Genomic DNA, 18456 nt, shown 5'->3' on the forward strand with positions numbered 1-18456 from the left:
CATTCAGATAATTTCTATGAAGAGTTGGCAGGAAATAAATGCGTGTGAAGAAGTTTCTGCATGAAGACTGTCTGTCCAGTAGCGATTACCCGACAACATGACTTAGCATATGTCCTCTCATATTGAATTGAGCCTTAAAAATGATTAGGGTTACATGTTAACTTCAATACACTTCTGATGAATGTTCTAGAAATGAGTTTGCATCGGCAAATGGGTTCTGATCGGGACCTGCAGTCTTCTGCCTCCTCGGTGAGTTTGCCTTCAGTTAAAAAGGCACCAAAGAAAAGAAGAATTTCATTGGCCTCTATCTTTCGGAGGAAAAAGGACACAAAACGCAAATCCAGGGATTTAAATGGAGGGGTGGATGGAATTGCAAGTATTGAAAGTATACATTCGGAAATGTGTACAGACAAGAACTCCATTTTCTCCACGTATACCTCTTCAGACAGTGGAGCCACCTCTAGCAGCAAACCAAGTGGCGACTTCATGGAGTGTCCCTTGTGCCTTTTGCGGTACTCTAAAGACAGATTCCCAGAAATAATGACTTGTCACCATAGGTCTTGTGTGGATTGCTTACGTCAGTATCTCCGGATAGAAATCTCTGAGAGCAGAGTTAATATCAGCTGCCCAGAATGCTCTGAACGATTTAATCCCCATGATATTCGTTTGATATTAAATGATGACATCTTGATGGAAAAATATGAAGAATTCATGCTTAGACGGTGGCTAGTTGCAGACCCGGATTGTAGATGGTGCCCAGCTCCAGACTGTGGGTAAGAGTGCTTCCCTCCCCACCCCCCCATCCTTTCTTTTCCCATCTGATCCAGTGGGGCATATTGAACTTCTCTAACTAGTAAAATCACTGTCACCAAATCTCCCCTATCATCTCTCTACATTATTGTTTGAATTTGTAACAAGTAAATTAGAGTAATTCTAATGTAATCATTTCCACATTATTGTTGACAAAATGTTTTATCCTCTAACCAAGAAAATTGTGGAAACAGATTGTTCTAGTTTGTGAATAAGGTATATAAAGCAAATCAGGTGACAAAATAGGTAAGATAGGTGCATGGAGCCCCAAGTACTAAGTGTAAGGCTATTTAAAAGGAAGGATGAAATGTTGTGCCTTAAAGCACTGGCACTTCAAGTGCCAGCAGCTGGGGGGGGAAGCAGCAAAAAAACCCTACTCCAACCAGAGTTCTGACCCCAGAAAGGGAGACGTGCTAGAGACTCTATCAGGTACACTAGGGACATTGCTATTGCTTTTGATTTTATGTGTAAGACACTCAGATATTGTGGTGAAGGGTGACTGTAAAACTGTGATAATTCATTTGTTGTGGTAGTGAGATCAAATGGTTATAGTATTTATTTTTTTTTTTTTACAAGTTACGGTAAGTACTTCCAGCAAATTAATTTACTGAGTTAAATATAAGCTAAAAAGCATTATTGATATCTAATATAAAAGAAAAACACCCTGAGAAATCTGCTTGAAAAGTCTTTTTAATTCTAGTTCTCTTCACCTGCAGACAACAGTCCACTTGCTGTTGGTTGTGAGATATACCCGCTGTTGTTCGGGTTGCCAGGCATCCAGTTTTCAACCGGAACACCTGCTCAAAAAGGGACCCTCACTGCTCTTAAAAGTCTGGTCAGCGGTTCATCAGGGCTAAGGGAAGCTCCTTGCCTCTGCGGCTCCCTGAAGCGGCTCAGATGTCCCTGCGGCCACTAGGCACAGCGCTGGCCAGGGAGGCTCTGTGCACTGTCCCCACACCAAGCGCCAGCTCCGCAGCTCCCAATGGCTGGGAATCTGTGGGCAAGGGTAGTGCGTGGAGCCTCCTGGACACCCCTGTGACTAGTGGTCGCAGGGATATACCAGCCGCTTCCGGGAGTCGCCTTAGATAAGCACCACCCAGAGCCTGTATCCCTCACCCCCTCCTGTGCCCCAACCCCCTGCTCCAGCTGGGAACTCCCTTGCAGAACCCACACCCCCTCCCGCAATCCAAAGCCCTTGGCCCCAGCCCTAAGCCCCCCCCCCCCCCCCGCATCCCAAACCCCTCATCCCTGGCATCCCCAGTCGGAGCCCTCACCCCCAGCCCCAGACCTGAGCCAAACCCTTCATCCCTGGCCCCACTCCAGAGTTTGCACCGCCACTGGAGCCCTGAGCCCCTTCCTGCACCCTAAGCCCCTCATCTCTGGCCCCACCCCAGAGCTCGCACCACAGCCCGGGCCCTCACTCCCTCCAGTTTGATCCTGTTTAGTACCAGAAGAAGTTTGCCTAAACTTTGAATCTATTGTTTAAATCAGAGGTGGGCGAACTACGGCCCACAGGCCACATCCGGCCCACGGGACCGTCCTGCCTGGCCCCTGAGCTCCTGGCCCGGGAGGCTAGCCCCCAGCCCCTCCCCCACAGCCTCAGCTCACTGCGCCACCAGTGCAGTGCTCTGGGTGGTGGGGCGGTGAGCTCCTGGGGCAGCGCAGTTGCAGAGCCGTAGCCTGACCCTGCGTTAAGGGGGCAGGGAGCGGGGGGGTTGGATAGAGGGCAGGGGATTTTGGGGGGCGGTCAGGGGCTGGGCTGTGGATAGGGGTCAGGGCGGTCAGAGGGCAGGGAACAGGGGGTTTGAATGGGGGCAGGGGTCCCGGGGGGGCAGTCAAGGGGAGGGTTGGATGGGGCAGTTGGGGTGGGGGTCCCGGGGCGGTCTGGGAGAAGGGGTGGATGGATGGGGCAGGGGTCCCGGGGGGGGGCAGTCAGGAAGGAGGGTGGGGTGGATCGGGCGGTGGGGGGTCAGTTAGGGGCAGGGAGTCTGGAGGCGGTCAGGGGATAGAGAGCAGGGGGGTGGATGATCTCATTTTGTGATGTATCCTTGATTGATTTGCTAATTCACAAAATGTATTTATTGAGCACTTCTTGTAAAATGCTGTAGGTACCTCACAGGGCGAAGACATTTTCATTGACCCAAAGAGCTATAATTTAAAGTCTAAATGGCACAACATTCTGGGCTTATAAACAGGAGGGGAAGAAGGGTGAAGGGAGGAGCAAGGAAGGATAAGGATAACAAATAGTAATATGACAAAATAAGTAAAATAGGACATACCATAAGTGAATATAAAATGTTGCCAAAAAATTCCTCTGGTAGGAATTCTAGGCCCTGATCCTGCAAATATTTATGTGTATGCTTAAATTTAAATGTGTGGGTAGTGCCATTGACTTGAATAGGAATTCTTATGTGCTTAAAAAGAAAAGGAGTACTTGTGGCACCTTAGAGACTAACCAATTTATTTGAGCATAAGCTTTCATGAGCTACAGCTCACTTCACTTATGCTCAAATAAATTGTTTAGTCTCTAAGGTGCCACAAGTACTCCTTTTCTTTCTGCGAATACAGACTAACACAGCTGCTGCTCTGAAACCTGTCAGTATGTGCTTAAAGCTAAGCACATGTATAAATGTTTGTAAAATCAGAATCCTAGGGTAGGCAGGTCTTCATCAACTCTTATAATCCATTGTTGGCTTAAATCTGTTGAAAAGTAGGTTTTATAGACACAGTGGTAAATGGATCTAGCTATAGGAGCCTTATTTATACCAGAGTTCCCAGTAGTTGGAAGTTTTACAAAAAATTCTTAGGGTAGGCAAGTTTCTTTTAAAAGATCTTGCTTTTTTGTTTCGTCCCCTTCATTCCTTCCCCTTTTGATTGTCCAGTTTTGTGATAGTTTCTCAGTCACTACTGCAAGTTAGGGAGTTTCTTCTGTGCTTGTGTCCTATTTTTTTCAATTAAGTACAATCATTGATTTAAAATTTGCTTGCATGATAAAAACTTAGCAAATTAAAACAAAAAATTGTTAAATCTGATACCTATTACTTTATATTCTGTACTTCACTCAGTATGAAGAAAGAATAGAGTAGCTTCACATTTTTGTTATCCTGCACTACCATGGTGTTATGGTTGTAGGGGAATGTGTACATCCAAACAAACTATTTTCATTTTTTAGTGTTACAAAAACTTTTGTTACATTCTGTATAAACTCTTTTAATAAACAACCTAATTTTGGAATTTAAGTATATTTTAGAAAAACATACTTGGTTTGCAAATTTAATCGGGGTATTTTCCATTTGGAGTTTCTAATTAATTCTGTCACTTTAAATTTGTATCAACAGTGAGTTTTATTAAAAAAAAAAAAGCATAAATTTTAACTGAGAAATGCCATTTGAAAACACAAACATTAAGGGTGTTCACACTGTCTCTTAGGAACACATCAGTATAAACAAAATTAGGATGAAACATAACTAGTCAGACAAATTTACAGTACTTTGGCACATACACTTTTTGTAGTGCTGAATGTTTTCATATGTTTTTCTAATAGTTTTTTAATAAGAATACAGTATCTTTTGAGCCTACCTAAGTTTGTGTGTTTTATAGGTAGTTCTATAGCCCTACCTGGTAGGTTTGCCTGACAATTTTCATTATAAGATCCTGTTTTCAGTGGCTTATAACTTTTATCAAACTTCCACCATTTGGGAAAGAACTTTCCATGCTGGGTGTCTGCCTCTGGTAGAATATTTGTAGAAAATATCAGCCAAAACAGTTCAGCAATTTCTGAGAAAAAAATCTAGTGACCTTTTCTTTCAGAATCTTTTAATATCCCCCATGCTTTGGAGCAGGAACTTGAAATTTGACAGAAGGGAGGCAGGGTGACCTTTTGTGTTAGAGATGTGCCTTTTGCTATCCAAGTAAAAATCTCCCAAATTTTGGCCAAGTCATCCTTTTAAAAATTGCATTTTACACATACTCTGTAGATACGTTCTAGAGTTTAACTGCTAAAATTTCCAAAGATTGCATCCTTACATGGTCCAGCATAGCTCATCTTGTGCTAACCAGATGGCACTTGTGCCATCCCCACACAGCAACTGAACATGCTACGGCCCAGGGCAACAGACTTCCTTGAAATGGTTGATCCCAGCTGCTCTGGGCAGGGATAAGGTCCAGGCACTGGACCTGACTTTCCTGTTGTCTCAGTGCTGGACCTCCTCCACTTTGGTGGCCCCCAGGCAGCAGGAGGAGTAAGCAGCCCCAGTGAAATGCAGAGGAGAAACAAGGTGGACCAGTATAGCCGTAAAGCCTAGATTTGGAAAAGGAGTCTGGTGAGACTGGGGCTGGAGGTAGGGAGAGAAATTGGGACTGACTGGGTGGGGAGGCTGGGACTGTGAGCCGGCAGGTGAGAGGAGAACTGATTGGGCAAGGAGATTGGGAATCAGGAAAACTGGGATTGGGGAACCAGGGAGGAAAATTGGGTGGGAGCTTGGGGAGCAGCACAGATTGGATGAAGAGCTAGGAGAAAGGGCAAGACTGGGACTGGCTGGAGAAGGAGACTGGTAGTAGGAATGAGTGTGTGTGAGAGGGAACAGAAGGCAGTTCTGACAATGAGTTGGGGTGCAGAGAGAGAATGGGATTGTCTGAGCAGGGACTGGGACAAGAAGGCAGGAAGTGGGGGGATTGGGACAAGGAACTGATCAAGAAAGTCCTATGGCCTGTGTTATCCAGGAGGTCGGACTAGATGATCCAGAGAGGTCCCTTCTGTCCTTGGAATCTGTGAACCAAGGAGAGGGTGTGGGCAGAAGACCGAGATTGGATGAGGGAACTAAAAGGGAGACTAGACCTGGGGGCCAGTTGCAGGGGAGCGAGGACAAGAGAGACAGATCCACAAAGACTTGAGAAGGGGTGGGGGGAAGCTGGGGCCGGATGTAGGGAAGGGGAGAAACTGGGCGTGAGGGGGACACTGGGACTTATACAGCAAATCCAGAATGGAAGAGTGGGACTGATTGGACAAAGGGATTGGGATGAGAAGCAGGAGGAGTGGAGATTGAGATTGACTAGAGAAGGAAAACAGGACTGAGATAAGGAGCCGTGGTGGGTGGGAGCTGTAAGAGAGGGTTGGGGCAGGGCAAAGGGTTCAAGCTTGGGGGGAAGAAGCAGAGAAGAGGTCTGCCCACTAGAAGAGTACACTCCCATTCAGAGCCTGAAATGGGACCAGAGATTTCAGCCTTTTTCTGATGTCCGCACATACCTGCGAAGCCAACGGTGCACCCTTGCCCTCTAGTGCTGGTCCACTTGCAGAATGGCAGCCTAGTATTGCTATCCGTTACTCAGCTCAGGTGACCGAGATGTAGGCAGTCTTGCTGATGGCTCGAGTGGGTGGCAGTATAGTGCTAGATGATGGAATTTGTTTTTTCAGTTTGCTTTTTTTTAAAAATTGGGAAATTTTGCACAATAAACTGTTAAAAGGACATTATTAAGGTTGCATTGTAAAGCACTCAAAAGTTCGGAAATGCCAGAATTAATGGATTGTGATAGTAAGTGATCGTATAATTAAAGACTATTTTTTTTTTCCACATTCAGTGTGCTGCATTCAGTGCAGGATGGACCTGCTCTGGGGATGGATCAGGGTTGTGTAATAAAGTGTGTTGTCTGTTGGACTCCTGCCTCATTTGTTGAAAAAGTTGGAAGATGTGTAGTGAATGAAGTGAGGGGTTTTAGCTGAATCCCTGCCACTGCTGGACTTTCTATGAGATGCTGGGCCAATCACTTAAACCATCCTTTTTTACAGGTGGTCACTAATGGTATGTTCCTCATTTTTTGGTGCCCAAGTTGATACCCCAGGGTCTGATTTGCAGAAGTGGTGACCACTCAAAGCTAAAGCTAAAATCAGTGGGAGCTGTGCTTTGAGCAAATTAAATACTATTTAATGCTAAATACTCTGAAAATTCAGGCCCTGGGAATCTCAAATTGGGCATCCAAATTTAGTGGATGTCTTGACCTTAATCTCTTTGCCTCCATTCCCCATCCGTAAAATGTGGATAATATCACCCCTTCACCTCTTGTGTATTGTGAAGATAAATTGATTGGTGTTTGTGAAGCACTCATACTATAGTAATAGGCACCACAGAAAAGCCCATGAGGAACTTAATTCTGTCTTTCATAGCAGGGTTTGAACAGTGTGCAATAAATTAAGGCCAGGGTCCACACATTGAAATATGAGGGTAACACAAAATATTGAATAGCTGCTCATTAAGTGAGCACCATCCATTCTGTGCACTGAGTAAGATGGGTCTTTGGAAAAATAGTATGTGATCGTGTAATTAAAGACTGTATCATAATACCTACCTATGCACAAAGGAGTCAAATTAAGGTTTTCTGGGCAATCTTAATTCTTTCACTTCCTAACTTTTGAGTACACTTTGCAACCTTAATGTTCATTTCATACGTTTTGTGTGTCTGTGTAATATACAAATACTTTACAGATACTTGTGTGCCATTTTCATGTACAGTAAGAACATCTTTATTGAATGCTTGTAAATTAAAAATTAAGGGGAATGACTGCTAGGTGCTCCACAGCTATTTTGGTATTGGATAAAATAATTTCAAGAATAAATTCTTAAAGAAATACACAATCTCCAGATGAACAAACATATGCTTTAACTGTTGCATGGTGCAGCACTAGGCATTCTCTTCTAGATCTGTGCTTTGACAAACTGAAAAGTATTAACATGCAAAGTACATAGATAAAATTGAAGGTTTATTTTTCTCAAATTAGTTATTGCTGTGAGATGTGCCACAATTCAGGGCCACTGTACGTGTGTTCCTCCTCCATGGTCAGTTAGACCCTGAGCATGTCAGCAAGACCCACCACCCAGACACTTGGGAAGGAATGCTCTGAGTAACTCAGAGCATGTCTGCACAGCAAATTAAAACCCACGGTTAATGTGTGCCAGCCGGCTTGGGCTCACGGGGCTCGGGCTGCAGAGTCGTTTCATTGCCGTATAGAATTCTTGGCTCGGGGTAGAGTCCAAGCTCTAGGACTCTGTGTGGTGGGAGGGTCGCAGAGCTCCAGAATTCTACACATCCATGAAACAGCCCTGCAGCCAGAGCCCTGCAGTTCCAATTTGGCTGGCACAGGTCAACCATGATTTTTCTTTTCTGGGTAGACATCCCTTCAGAGCCCTCCCCATCTACTGTCCTGTCTCTGGTCATTGGGAATATTTGCTACAAGCAGTTGCAGGTGGCCACATGCAGTTGTAGGCAATCTCATCATAGCATCTTCTCTGTAAACTTCACAAATTTCAGTTAGGTACAATATTATTCACTTTGGGTAACATTTTCAAAAGCCCCTTGATCATATAGGTGCCTAAGTGACTCAGGCACTTTTGAAAATGGGACATAGCTTCCTAAGTCACTTAAGCGCTATTAAAAATTTTACCCCTCCTGTCTTATACTATTGTTGTTTTTGTAATGTTAATCACCTGCCATCGTATTCAGCCTCAAATGTTACTTTTTCAGTACTATGTGAACTAATTTCTGAATTAAACATCTGTCTCTCCTTGTTTTTTCTGTGGTGCCCATTGCCACAGTATCTAAGTGTTGACAGTGCTCTATAAATGTAAAATCATTGACTAAGATTTTCAGTAAAGACTATTGACTATGGGTGCCCAGTTTGAGGTTGGTGTTGGTACCAGTCCTCTGAAAAGCCAGGCTCCTTTAAGGTGTCTCAGGATAGCCCTTAAAAATGGAGAGAACCAAAATCACTAATTACATTTGAAAATGTTGAATGTTAACATTTCCATGCCAACATGAAGATTTTTTTCCCCCCTTAACGGTTTAATGTATACTTCTTTTTCCTTCCTCAGAGCCACTTGAGGAGCCCAAGGGCTTCACTTTCCTTTCCCCCATCCTTCTAATCTTATGCATGCTGTGTCACAGTGATCCCCTTTGCAACACAGTAGTATCAGAGGAAACATACTCTCTGTGAAACCTGAAACACAACACTATAAACTTTTTTGAGTGGATTAGCAAAACAGCAATTTGCTGTGCATCTTTTTCTGAACGTGCTGTTTCTCCCATACTCTTTATCTTCATCAACCTAGGAGTAAGGGACTGGGCAAGACATCTGAACTTGGATGTTCTTTGTGGCAGCACATGTTGTGCTTCCATTAGACCTCTCTAGGCTGTTCTTTATTTGGTTTTGTGGTAGTATGAAGGTAATTTTGCTGTAAACAAATGCTGTATAATATGCATGCTGAAAAGACTAATCCACTCAAATGCTGTGCTAATCTTTAGTTTTTAAAATGGTCAAATAACTCTTTCAGGTAATTACACTCATGTGAATGTTTTGTTTTCCATAAGAAACTATAGGCAAATGGACAATCAGTAAAGTTTCCCAGTAACTTAATCTTTACGTGTTGTAACTGCAACTTATGGAAATTCTTAGAGGCAAACCCAGATCCCATGTCTCCTGGATGCAAAAGGCCCTGAATATGTGATTTGGTGTGCACAGAGAGGTGGGAATGAGGTCACATGGGATTTGCCGTTTTAAAATTCTGTTGTAACACTTGGGTATGCTCTCAGGCCTGGATTTTTAAAGGTATTTAGACTGATTTAGGAGCCAGTCTCATTTTCAGAGGGGGTTTAGGCACTTAGTCTTAAGTCCCATTTTGGCTCCTATATCAGTTAAGGGTTATAATGCTGAGTGCAGCAATACCTAGATACCTTTAAAAATCTGTGCTTTGTCCTTTAATTCCTAACCTCAGCACATATTTGCCCCTAAAAGAAAACCTGTTTTTAGACAATTAGCTTGTGTTCTTAAGACACTTAATAGATATCCAAAAAGACAATTTATCATTTCATGTTTGTAGGTGTTGCATCAGTGTGTCAGACGTGCTGGAGTATTGACTTTACTTTTTCCCCAAGAAGTGATTGCTGCAGGGGACTATGCCATACTGAATCACTGAATTATAAATCATGTTTGTTTATTTTAGTGCTTAGGGACCAACTGAGATTGGGGACCAGTTCTGATAGGCACTGTACAAATAGAGTAGTACACAGTCCCTGCCCCAAAGAGCTTAGACTGTCAATAGATAATACAAAGGATAGAGGAAGGAGCGTTCTGACAGCTTTAGTTTCTGGCTAGCTCCTCCCTGCAGTTTTCCCCCAAACCTACATGGCAGGGGGGGAAGTCCCTCTGCATCTGTCTTAGTGCCCCTGGAGGTGTCTGCTCTGCACAATTTTGGATCTGAGTAGGTGGGTGGGGTGGCCGTGGCTAGGGGCCCCATTCTTCCCCAGTCCAACAGTACATGCTTAAGCTGCTGCCCTAGTAGCTGGTCTATAGATACTGTTTTTGTATTAACAAAAATCTTTCTCCTACCCCTTTGATCATTTAAGATATGCTGTGATTGCTTTTGGCTGTGCCAGCTGTCCCAAACTTACCTGTGGGCGTGAAGGCTGTGGTACTGAGTTCTGCTACCACTGTAAACAGATTTGGCATCCAAACCAGACCTGTGATGCTGCTCGCCAGGAAAGAGCCCATAGTCTACGCCTGAGAACAATTCGTTCTTCATCTATTAGTTACAGCCAGGAGTCCGGAGCAGCAGGTATGTGTGATCGTGTGTCTCTGTAGAATGTCTTACTAGTACAGTTACATGATTAGTATTACCAAAGAAAGAAATATGTGATGACTTCATTAGCTCCAACACTCATTCTTTCTTTTTTTTTTTTTTTGGTACCAGTTTCAGAACCATAAAACATTAATACAACTTTAGATTAACTTTAAAAAAAAAAGTGCTGGGTTTTTGGTTTTTTTTTTTTTGGTTTTTTTTCTAATATGGGAAACTTTGGGTTTTCAGTAATGGTAAAATCATGAGGGTATAGCGCTGATGGCTTCAATTGTTACAAGCCTTTTTAGGGTTTTTAAATCTTGAGTTCTTTTATAGTTTAGAAGTGTAATCCTCAGTGAACTTGCAGCCACGTATTCTTGAAACACTGCTGGCTGGCTGGAACCACTCTCCTCCCAACTGCACAGCTTCCACAGCTGAAACGCAATATTTTTCCCAGTGGGTGGAATTTTGACAAGGTTTAGAATACTGGTGTAAATAGACCTGAAAAAGCAAAATGATGATTGGTTTACCCAATACCCACACCCTGTATAAGAATGCACAAACTGTTACTACACATGAGGGATATATCAAGGTAATTTCTGCTTGTCAATAAAGTGCTTCTGCATTGGCCAGCCAGAAATCAAATAACTCAGACATGTGAAAATTTAGTCTATTGCGACTGTTACTGAGTAGAAGGAAGGTTTGACTAATCAGTGGAGCAATGATTTGGTATCGCCAAGCGTTGCCTGTTTTGTCTGACGCACACTTTGTCAAATTAAACTCTCTTGCTCGTTTATCTCTTCCCCAACCGACTCTTCTCTCTGACTGGACTAATTAGACATATGGGGGGAAAGATTCTCTCCTGCGTTCTGTGTCCAGTTATGTCTCCCTGATTCTCTGACCTAACCCTAGCCTAGGGGCAGCTCTAACTTGTACAGTATGCATCTGGTCCCCTAGAGATTACATGCCAGTTGGGAATCGATAGCATGCACCATACTTTTGTCACTGCCTCTTCCTGTGCATCACGGTCTGTGGGGAGGATGGTGTAGGACAGGGGTGGGCAAACTTTTTGGCCTGAGGGCCATATTGGGGTTCCGAAACAGTGTGGAGGGCAAGGTGGGAAGGCTGTGCATCCCCAAACAGCCTGGCCTCTGCCCCCTGACTGCCCCCCTCAGGACCTCCCACCCATTCAACCCCCCCTGCTCCTTGTCCCCTGACTGCCCCCTCCCAGGACCCTCCGCCCCTACAACTGCCCCCCCGGGACCCCACCTCCTATCCAACGCTCCCTGTCTCCTGACTGCCCCGACTCCTATCCACCTCCCCACCTCCTCGCAGGCCCCCCAGGACTCCCACGCCTATCCAACCACCCCCTGCTCCCTGTCCCCTGACTTCCCCCCAGGACCCTCTGCCCCTTATCCAACTCCCCTGCTTACCACCCCCTTACCATGCTGCTCAGAGCATCAGGACTGGCAGGTGCACTGCCCAGCGGGAGCCAGCCACACCGTCACAGGCGGTCCAGTGAGCTGAGGCTGCGGGCGAGGGGGGACAGCAGGGAAGGGGCCAGGGGCTAGTCTCCCCGGCCAACAGGACGGTCCGTCCTGCGGGCCGTAGTTTGCCCACCTCTGGTGTAGGAGCTGGTTCTGCTGACTCTACACTTGTGGCAGACTCTCCCATGCTAGGCATGGTCTCCAGCAGAGAGAATTGGCAGGAGTTTTCCACTGCCCCATTTTCTCCATCGAAAGCCTACTGGACTGCACCTTTCTTCTGCACCACCAAGTTATTTCTGACCAGCTAATCAGTGGGGCGTGCTTTACATAACTAATGTTGCTACACAGGGGGTGATTTATGTTGCTATGGTGAATTGCTTGTCCTGTAATTCAGAATCAGAGTAGCAGTCTGGGAAATAGTCCAGAAATTGCAACAGAAAGTCTTGTCAGTATGCCATATCTTGTCTTTCCTATCATTAAGGTTACTCTTTGGGAAACTTTCATTTTTAAACTTGTCAGTGACAGAAATAAACCCTTAGCGATATTTTCAGTATTAAGCTCAGTTAATAGTATTAGAAAGATTCTGATTTGTCTGTTTTCTGTAACAAATATAAATTTATCTGGTTTGGGGAGAAAGAGCCATTAAGGGGAGGCCATGGAGCGGAGTTAAGAGCAGAGGAGTGAAAAAGAGAACAAAAACTATGGAATATTGAAGGTGAAATGCATATTAAGTGTGAGGAAGAAATAAGGGTTAGGACTCAGGAGTGAAGATTACAGAAGTATGAAATGTGGAGGGGATTATATGCAAAGACTGCCTGTCATCATTCATGTTTATTATTTTGTCTGTTTAATATCTAACTTATGTTTTATTGACTTCGAAAATCTGTGTGTGTGTGTGTGTGAAGCTATTGATGTATCTAAATGTGATATATGTTAATTTGTTGTGATTAGTTCTAGTTTATTGATAGTTTGAAAGGGTCATGACTTAAAAACCACCTGCAATTAAGGATTTAGTAAAGCATGTTTATAAATAAGATTTAGATATGTCTGCGTCAGAACTACTGTGATCAGTCAAATCTCATAAGTATTTCTTGTCTGCATTTAGATAAATTTCACTTTTTCATAGAAATAGTATGATCTTCATGTTTCATTTTAAACAGCTGATGATATAAAGCCATGCCCGCGTTGTGCTGCTTACATAATAAAAATGAATGATGGAAGCTGCAACCACATGACTTGTGCTGTATGTGGTTGTGAATTCTGTTGGCTATGCATGAAAGAGATCTCGGATTTGCATTATTTAAGGTATGTTTAGGAAAAATCTTTATAGCTATAGATTATCTGAGACAAATATTTTCTCATTTTATACATTCAGAATTTTACCTACATCCTGTTTCCTGATTTTTCATTACTTTGCTTTTCCCTGTTTTGACTTCTTGTTTAACTTCAGGAGTGACTGGAGTGTTTATACTAGTGCAGACTGATTTAAAGTTCTGCTTGGATGAATAAATGTTCTGTGCTAAAATATCTAGGGCCAGGTTGTCCAGTCAACCAAAGGCTGTCTTGTGTCTCAGCAGAGTAGAGAATTATCCTCTAGTGTTTATGTATGAGAAATTCAATATATTTTTTTCATTTAGGTCCTTAAAATAGTCATTTCATCTTATTTCAGAAAATAAAAATCAAATGTTCTCTCACTTTGTTTCAAGCTCAGAAAGGTGGATGCAGCACATACTTAGTGTGACCAAATGAATGAAATGGTGTAGATGTTCACAATAGCTACTTTTACTGCAGTTCTAGTGCTGATTATTTATTTTGAGTGTTAACTTGATATAACTGGAAGTTATAGTTTCCATGTGAAAGTGATAACTTGTGTTAGCACTGAGCAGCACAAGACATTATGTGGTATGATTCATAGTGCATTTCAAAGGACATTGGAGCATCTGAAAGGTCTGAAGAAATAGTTTTTAAACACTCAGTCACCATCGGTGTAACATGAATTTTATTAGATATTGTCATGTCTTAAAGTAACTTATCATTGGCTCATTTCTAAGCAGTTGTTTGTGTTTGTTTACAATTCATTTCTATTAGCCCATCAGGTTGTACATTTTGGGGAAAGAAACCATGGAGCCGTAAGAAGAAGATACTGTGGCAACTGGGAACACTTGTTGGAGCTCCAGTAGGAATAGCTTTAATAGCCGGCATTGCTATTCCTGCTATGATTATTGGAATCCCTGTGTATGTGGGGCGTAAGGTAAAGTGCACTGTGCTGCTTACCTTGCTTCTGTTTTGAAATGCAACACTCTTGATCATGTACACTGGTGTACTTTCAGTTGGCTCTGTTCACTATTCCTTCCCAAATAGGTTCAGCCATAACTTTAAAAATGGTTAGCATCCTCATTTTATTTGTGAGGGGCCATGTTTTTCAAAATGTGGCTCTTCCGTTTGCACACACACAGCCCAAAATATTTAAAAATTGATTCCTATAATTTGGCCTATAAATCCTTACTTAGGCACCTAAATAAGTGGCCTGATTTTTAAAAGTCCTGAGTTTCCAACCTCCCTAACCCTACTCAGATCTGGACAATAAAAGAGGAAAAGGTGGTAAAAAAAATAAATTCTTAGCTTTTCCCTTTGGATCTCGAGCAAGAAAGAATCCATTGACATATTAGTTGAAAATCCTGCTATATACATATGCATATGCCCACACATTTCTGTGTTTGTACTTAGTGGCTTCCAAATTCATTAAGTTACTAGGGTATATACATTTACTGATCACCAAGTGCAACTATCCACAGCTAAACGCAGTGTTTTTTGTTGATGTGGGAATAGACAAGGAATTAACACATTAACCAGTAAGTAGTTGGTATCTTTCCTCCAGCAATAAGGACTACTACTAGGAGTACTAGTGCAAAGCAAATAACAAATAGCAGATAAAATTATTCTTGTGTGTTTGTTCTATCTTTTCCAAGTTTTGTAATTCAGGGTCAAAAAGTAAGTTATCCAAAGACCTTTGAAATGCTGTTTTTTGAAGTGTTAAGATGCCAGATCTTTCACTTGAGTTACGCTATCCTGAACTTCTTAAATCCTCAGGTTATTTTATGTTGTTTTATCAACTTGAACTCGTGGTGCCATTGACTAGTCCACGCTTGCATCTGCCAGTCTGCCTCTTGGTGCTCCAAGAAATTGTCATTCCTTTCCTTTGCCTCTGCCCCCGTTCTGATGCTGGTCTGGAGTTGTGGAGACTCATCTCTGCCAGGCCCCTCCTTTTTCAGTCCGTTCTCTCCAGTAAATTTTCTCACTTTCTGCTACTGTTGCTTTAAAAAATAATCCACACTATTCCCTCATGTTTTAGCACGCTTGCTGGGTCCTAGCAAAAGAGAAGAACAATAGCGATAGTTGAATTTACATACAAATTACTAATAGCTTCTCCCTCTCTCTCTTTGTTCTTATAACACCCAGATCACCTAAGCACCACACATATATAAATAAATTGACCTTTACAACAGCCCTTTGAGGTAGAGAAGTATTGTCCCTTTACATCATAGCCTAACCTGAAGAGTAACATCAAAAAAGGGACGGCTTATTTCCAAGAGCAACAGGGAAGTGTTAGTACCATTATACAAGGCATTGGTGAGCCCTCATCTGGAATACTGTCTCTCCCATGTTTAAGAAAGATGAATTCAAATTGGAACAGGTGCAGAGAGAGGCTGCTAGGATGATCTGAGGAATAGAAAGCCTACCTTATGAGAAGAAACTCCAAGAGCTTGGCTTGTTTAGCCTAACCAAAAGCAGGCTTTGGGGAGATATGATTGCTCTCTAAAAATATGTCAGAGGGATAAATACCAGGGAGGGAAGAGGAGTTACTTAAGTTAAGCATCAGTGTGGGCACAAGAACAAATGGCTATAAACTGGTGATCAACACGTTTAGGCTTCAAATTAGAAGAAGGTTTCTAACTATCAGAGGAGTGAAGTTCTGGAACAGCCTTCTATGGGGAGCAGTGGAGGCGAAATACCTAACTGGCTTTAAGACTGAGCTTGATAAGTTTACTGAGTGGGATGGTATGATGGGACTCCCTACAATAGCATGTAGCTGATCTGTGACTTCTAGCAGCAAATATTTCCAACAGCCAGTGATGGGACACTAGATGGGGAAAGCTCTGAGTTACTACAGAGAATTCTTTCCCAGGTATCTGGCTGCTGGGTCTTACCCACATGCACAGGGTCTAACTGATCGCCCTATTTGAGATTGTGAAGAAATCTTCTCCTGACTCAGATTGGCAGAGACTCTGGGAGGGGGTAGGGTCACTTGCAGGTTTAAACTCATGTAAATAGTGGATTCTCTGTAACTTGAAGTCTTCAGATCATGATTTGAGGGCTTAAGTAACTTGGCCAAAGGTTATGGGTCTATCACAGGAGTGGGTGGGTGGGTTCTGTGGCCTGCAACGTGCAGGAGGTCAGACTGGATGATCGTGATGGTCTGGTCCCTTCTGACCTTAGTCTATGAACTTGTCCACACTGTAAGTTACTTCAGAATAACTTACGTTGCTCTGGGATGTGACTAATCCACACTCCTGAGCAACGGAAGTTATACCGATCTAAGCACTGGTGTGGACAGCGCTATGTCGGTGAAAGAGCTTCTCCCACTGACACAGCTACTGTCTCTAGTGGAGGCAGGAGTTATTGAGCCAAAGGGAGAGCTCTCTCCTATTGTCTTAGAGCATCTCCGCCACAAGCGCTACAGCGGAGCAGCTGCACCAAGGTGCTGTAGTGTAGACGTAGCCTTTGAGTCCACGTCTAATTCCTGACCCTAAGAGCTATGGAGAGGGCTTGCTAGCCAAGTTTTGTGCAACAGTGGTCACCAAGACTTTGCAAATTCATGTAAGATTTGCTGCAGACAAGCAATTTGGCCTGGCAAATTTCTGAAGTCCTAAGGGGAGCAGACCATAAATTAAGGGGTTTGGCCCTGCAAACCCCACATAGGTAAGAGAGCAGTAAGACCCATAGGGCTTAACTACCTCTGCCTTCAAACTCTTCTCAAGTGGGGACAAGGGCACTGGAACAATTCCTGCCCTCCTCCTTCTCAGTTGAACCTTGGTAAAGGCTACGCTGCTGAAACCCCTTCTCATGTCCCACTTTATTAAAACTATATGGAAAAATAAGTTATTAACTTAACAAGATTTTGCCATTGCTTAATATTTAATAAAGGTGATTGAAAGGAAGAAACAGTGATTTATCCCTCCTTTTTTAAGTTGATTGCAGCTACAAAAATAATATATGTAAAAGGCAAAGAATACATGGTGTGGCAGTCTGTTCACCCCTCTTACAGGACTATGATAATTTTATACAAAGTATTCCTCATGAGATATCATTTGAAAACTCATAATTTGCTGACCACTACTGTCCTGGTAAAATATGTGTGGCAGCATTGTATGTAAAGTTATAAGATTCTACTGTATGACATTACTGAGGCATATTCCCAGTTTGTGCCTATTTCTGGTAACTTGTTCCTCAAATGCAAACTGATGCCCAGCCAGGTATCAACAAAATCAAATGGAATATCCCCTGATCAAGCGGCCGTTCTTTGGCAGGAAAAAGGGTGTAAGCAAGGATTTTACATGTTGGCCAAAAATAGAAAGCTGGAAGTTTCCATCCCATGGACTTTCTGTCTCATGAACCTCAGCTGGAGATGATTTTCTACGAAAAGTACAAAGAATGGGGAACAGAAGCCCCAAATTGTCTCTCCTTTCATCTCTACTCATGGTATCAACAACACTTGAAGGACAAAGAAAGCATCATTGGACTGGAGAGGGATCCTGGCTGAAAGATTCAGCCAGTAAGACTCCAGTAGTAAGAAGAGACCTTTTGCTTTGAATTCACTTAGCTTGTTAAGTTAGGTATTAGTTGTGTTTTTACTTTTTATTTCATTGTAACCAATTCTGACTTTATGCCTCACTAGTTGTAATCACTTAAAATCTACCTTTCTGTATTCTGTTAAATTTGTTTTATTGTTTTATCTAAACTAGTGTGTGTTTGGATTGAAGTGTTTGGGACACTTCATTAGGGATAACAAGATTTGTCTGCATAAATTTGAGGACTGTTTAATTAATCGCAGTTAACTCACATGGTTAACTCAAAAAATTAATCACGATTAAAAAAAATTAATTGTAGTTTTAATTGGACTGTTAATAGAATACCAGTTGAAATTTATTAAACATTTGTGGATATTTTTCTACTTTTTCAAATATATTGATTTTAATTACAACAGAGAATACAAAGTGTATGTTACTCACTTTATATTATTTTTGTTACAAATATTTGCATGTAAAAATGATAAATAAAAAATATTTTTCAGTTCAGCTCAAACAAATACTATAGTGCAATCTCTATCATGAAAATACAACTTACAAATGTAGATTTTGTTCTTGTTGTTACATAACTGCACTCAAAAACAAAGCAATGTAAAACTTTAGATTCTACAAGTACACTCAGTCCTACTTTTTGTTCAGCCAATCACGAAGAGTTTGTTTACGTTTACAGGAGGTAATCCTGCCTCC

At 42.5% G+C, this 18456-nt stretch overlaps 1 protein-coding gene across 8 annotated transcripts in view; it reads left to right on the plus strand.

The window, feature by feature from the left end:
* The window catches only part of RNF19A (ring finger protein 19A, RBR E3 ubiquitin protein ligase), a 96639-nt gene that overhangs the window by 54894 nt on the left and 23289 nt on the right, over window positions 1-18456 (plus strand). For all 8 annotated transcript variants that reach the window (XM_073330444.2, XM_073330439.2, XM_073330442.2 and 5 more), the window contains 4 exons: window positions 8-773; window positions 10204-10412; window positions 13063-13207; window positions 13991-14153. In XM_073330444.2, the coding sequence (XP_073186545.1) occupies window positions 178-773; window positions 10204-10412; window positions 13063-13207; window positions 13991-14153 (1113 nt within the window). In that variant the 5' untranslated portion in view covers window positions 8-177. The remainder of the gene's footprint in view (window positions 1-7; window positions 774-10203; window positions 10413-13062; window positions 13208-13990; window positions 14154-18456) is intronic.

Source organism: Lepidochelys kempii, chromosome 2 (genome assembly GCF_965140285.1).
Source record: "Lepidochelys kempii isolate rLepKem1 chromosome 2, rLepKem1.hap1, whole genome shotgun sequence".
In the NCBI taxonomy this organism is placed as follows: domain Eukaryota; kingdom Metazoa; phylum Chordata; order Testudines; family Cheloniidae; genus Lepidochelys; species Lepidochelys kempii.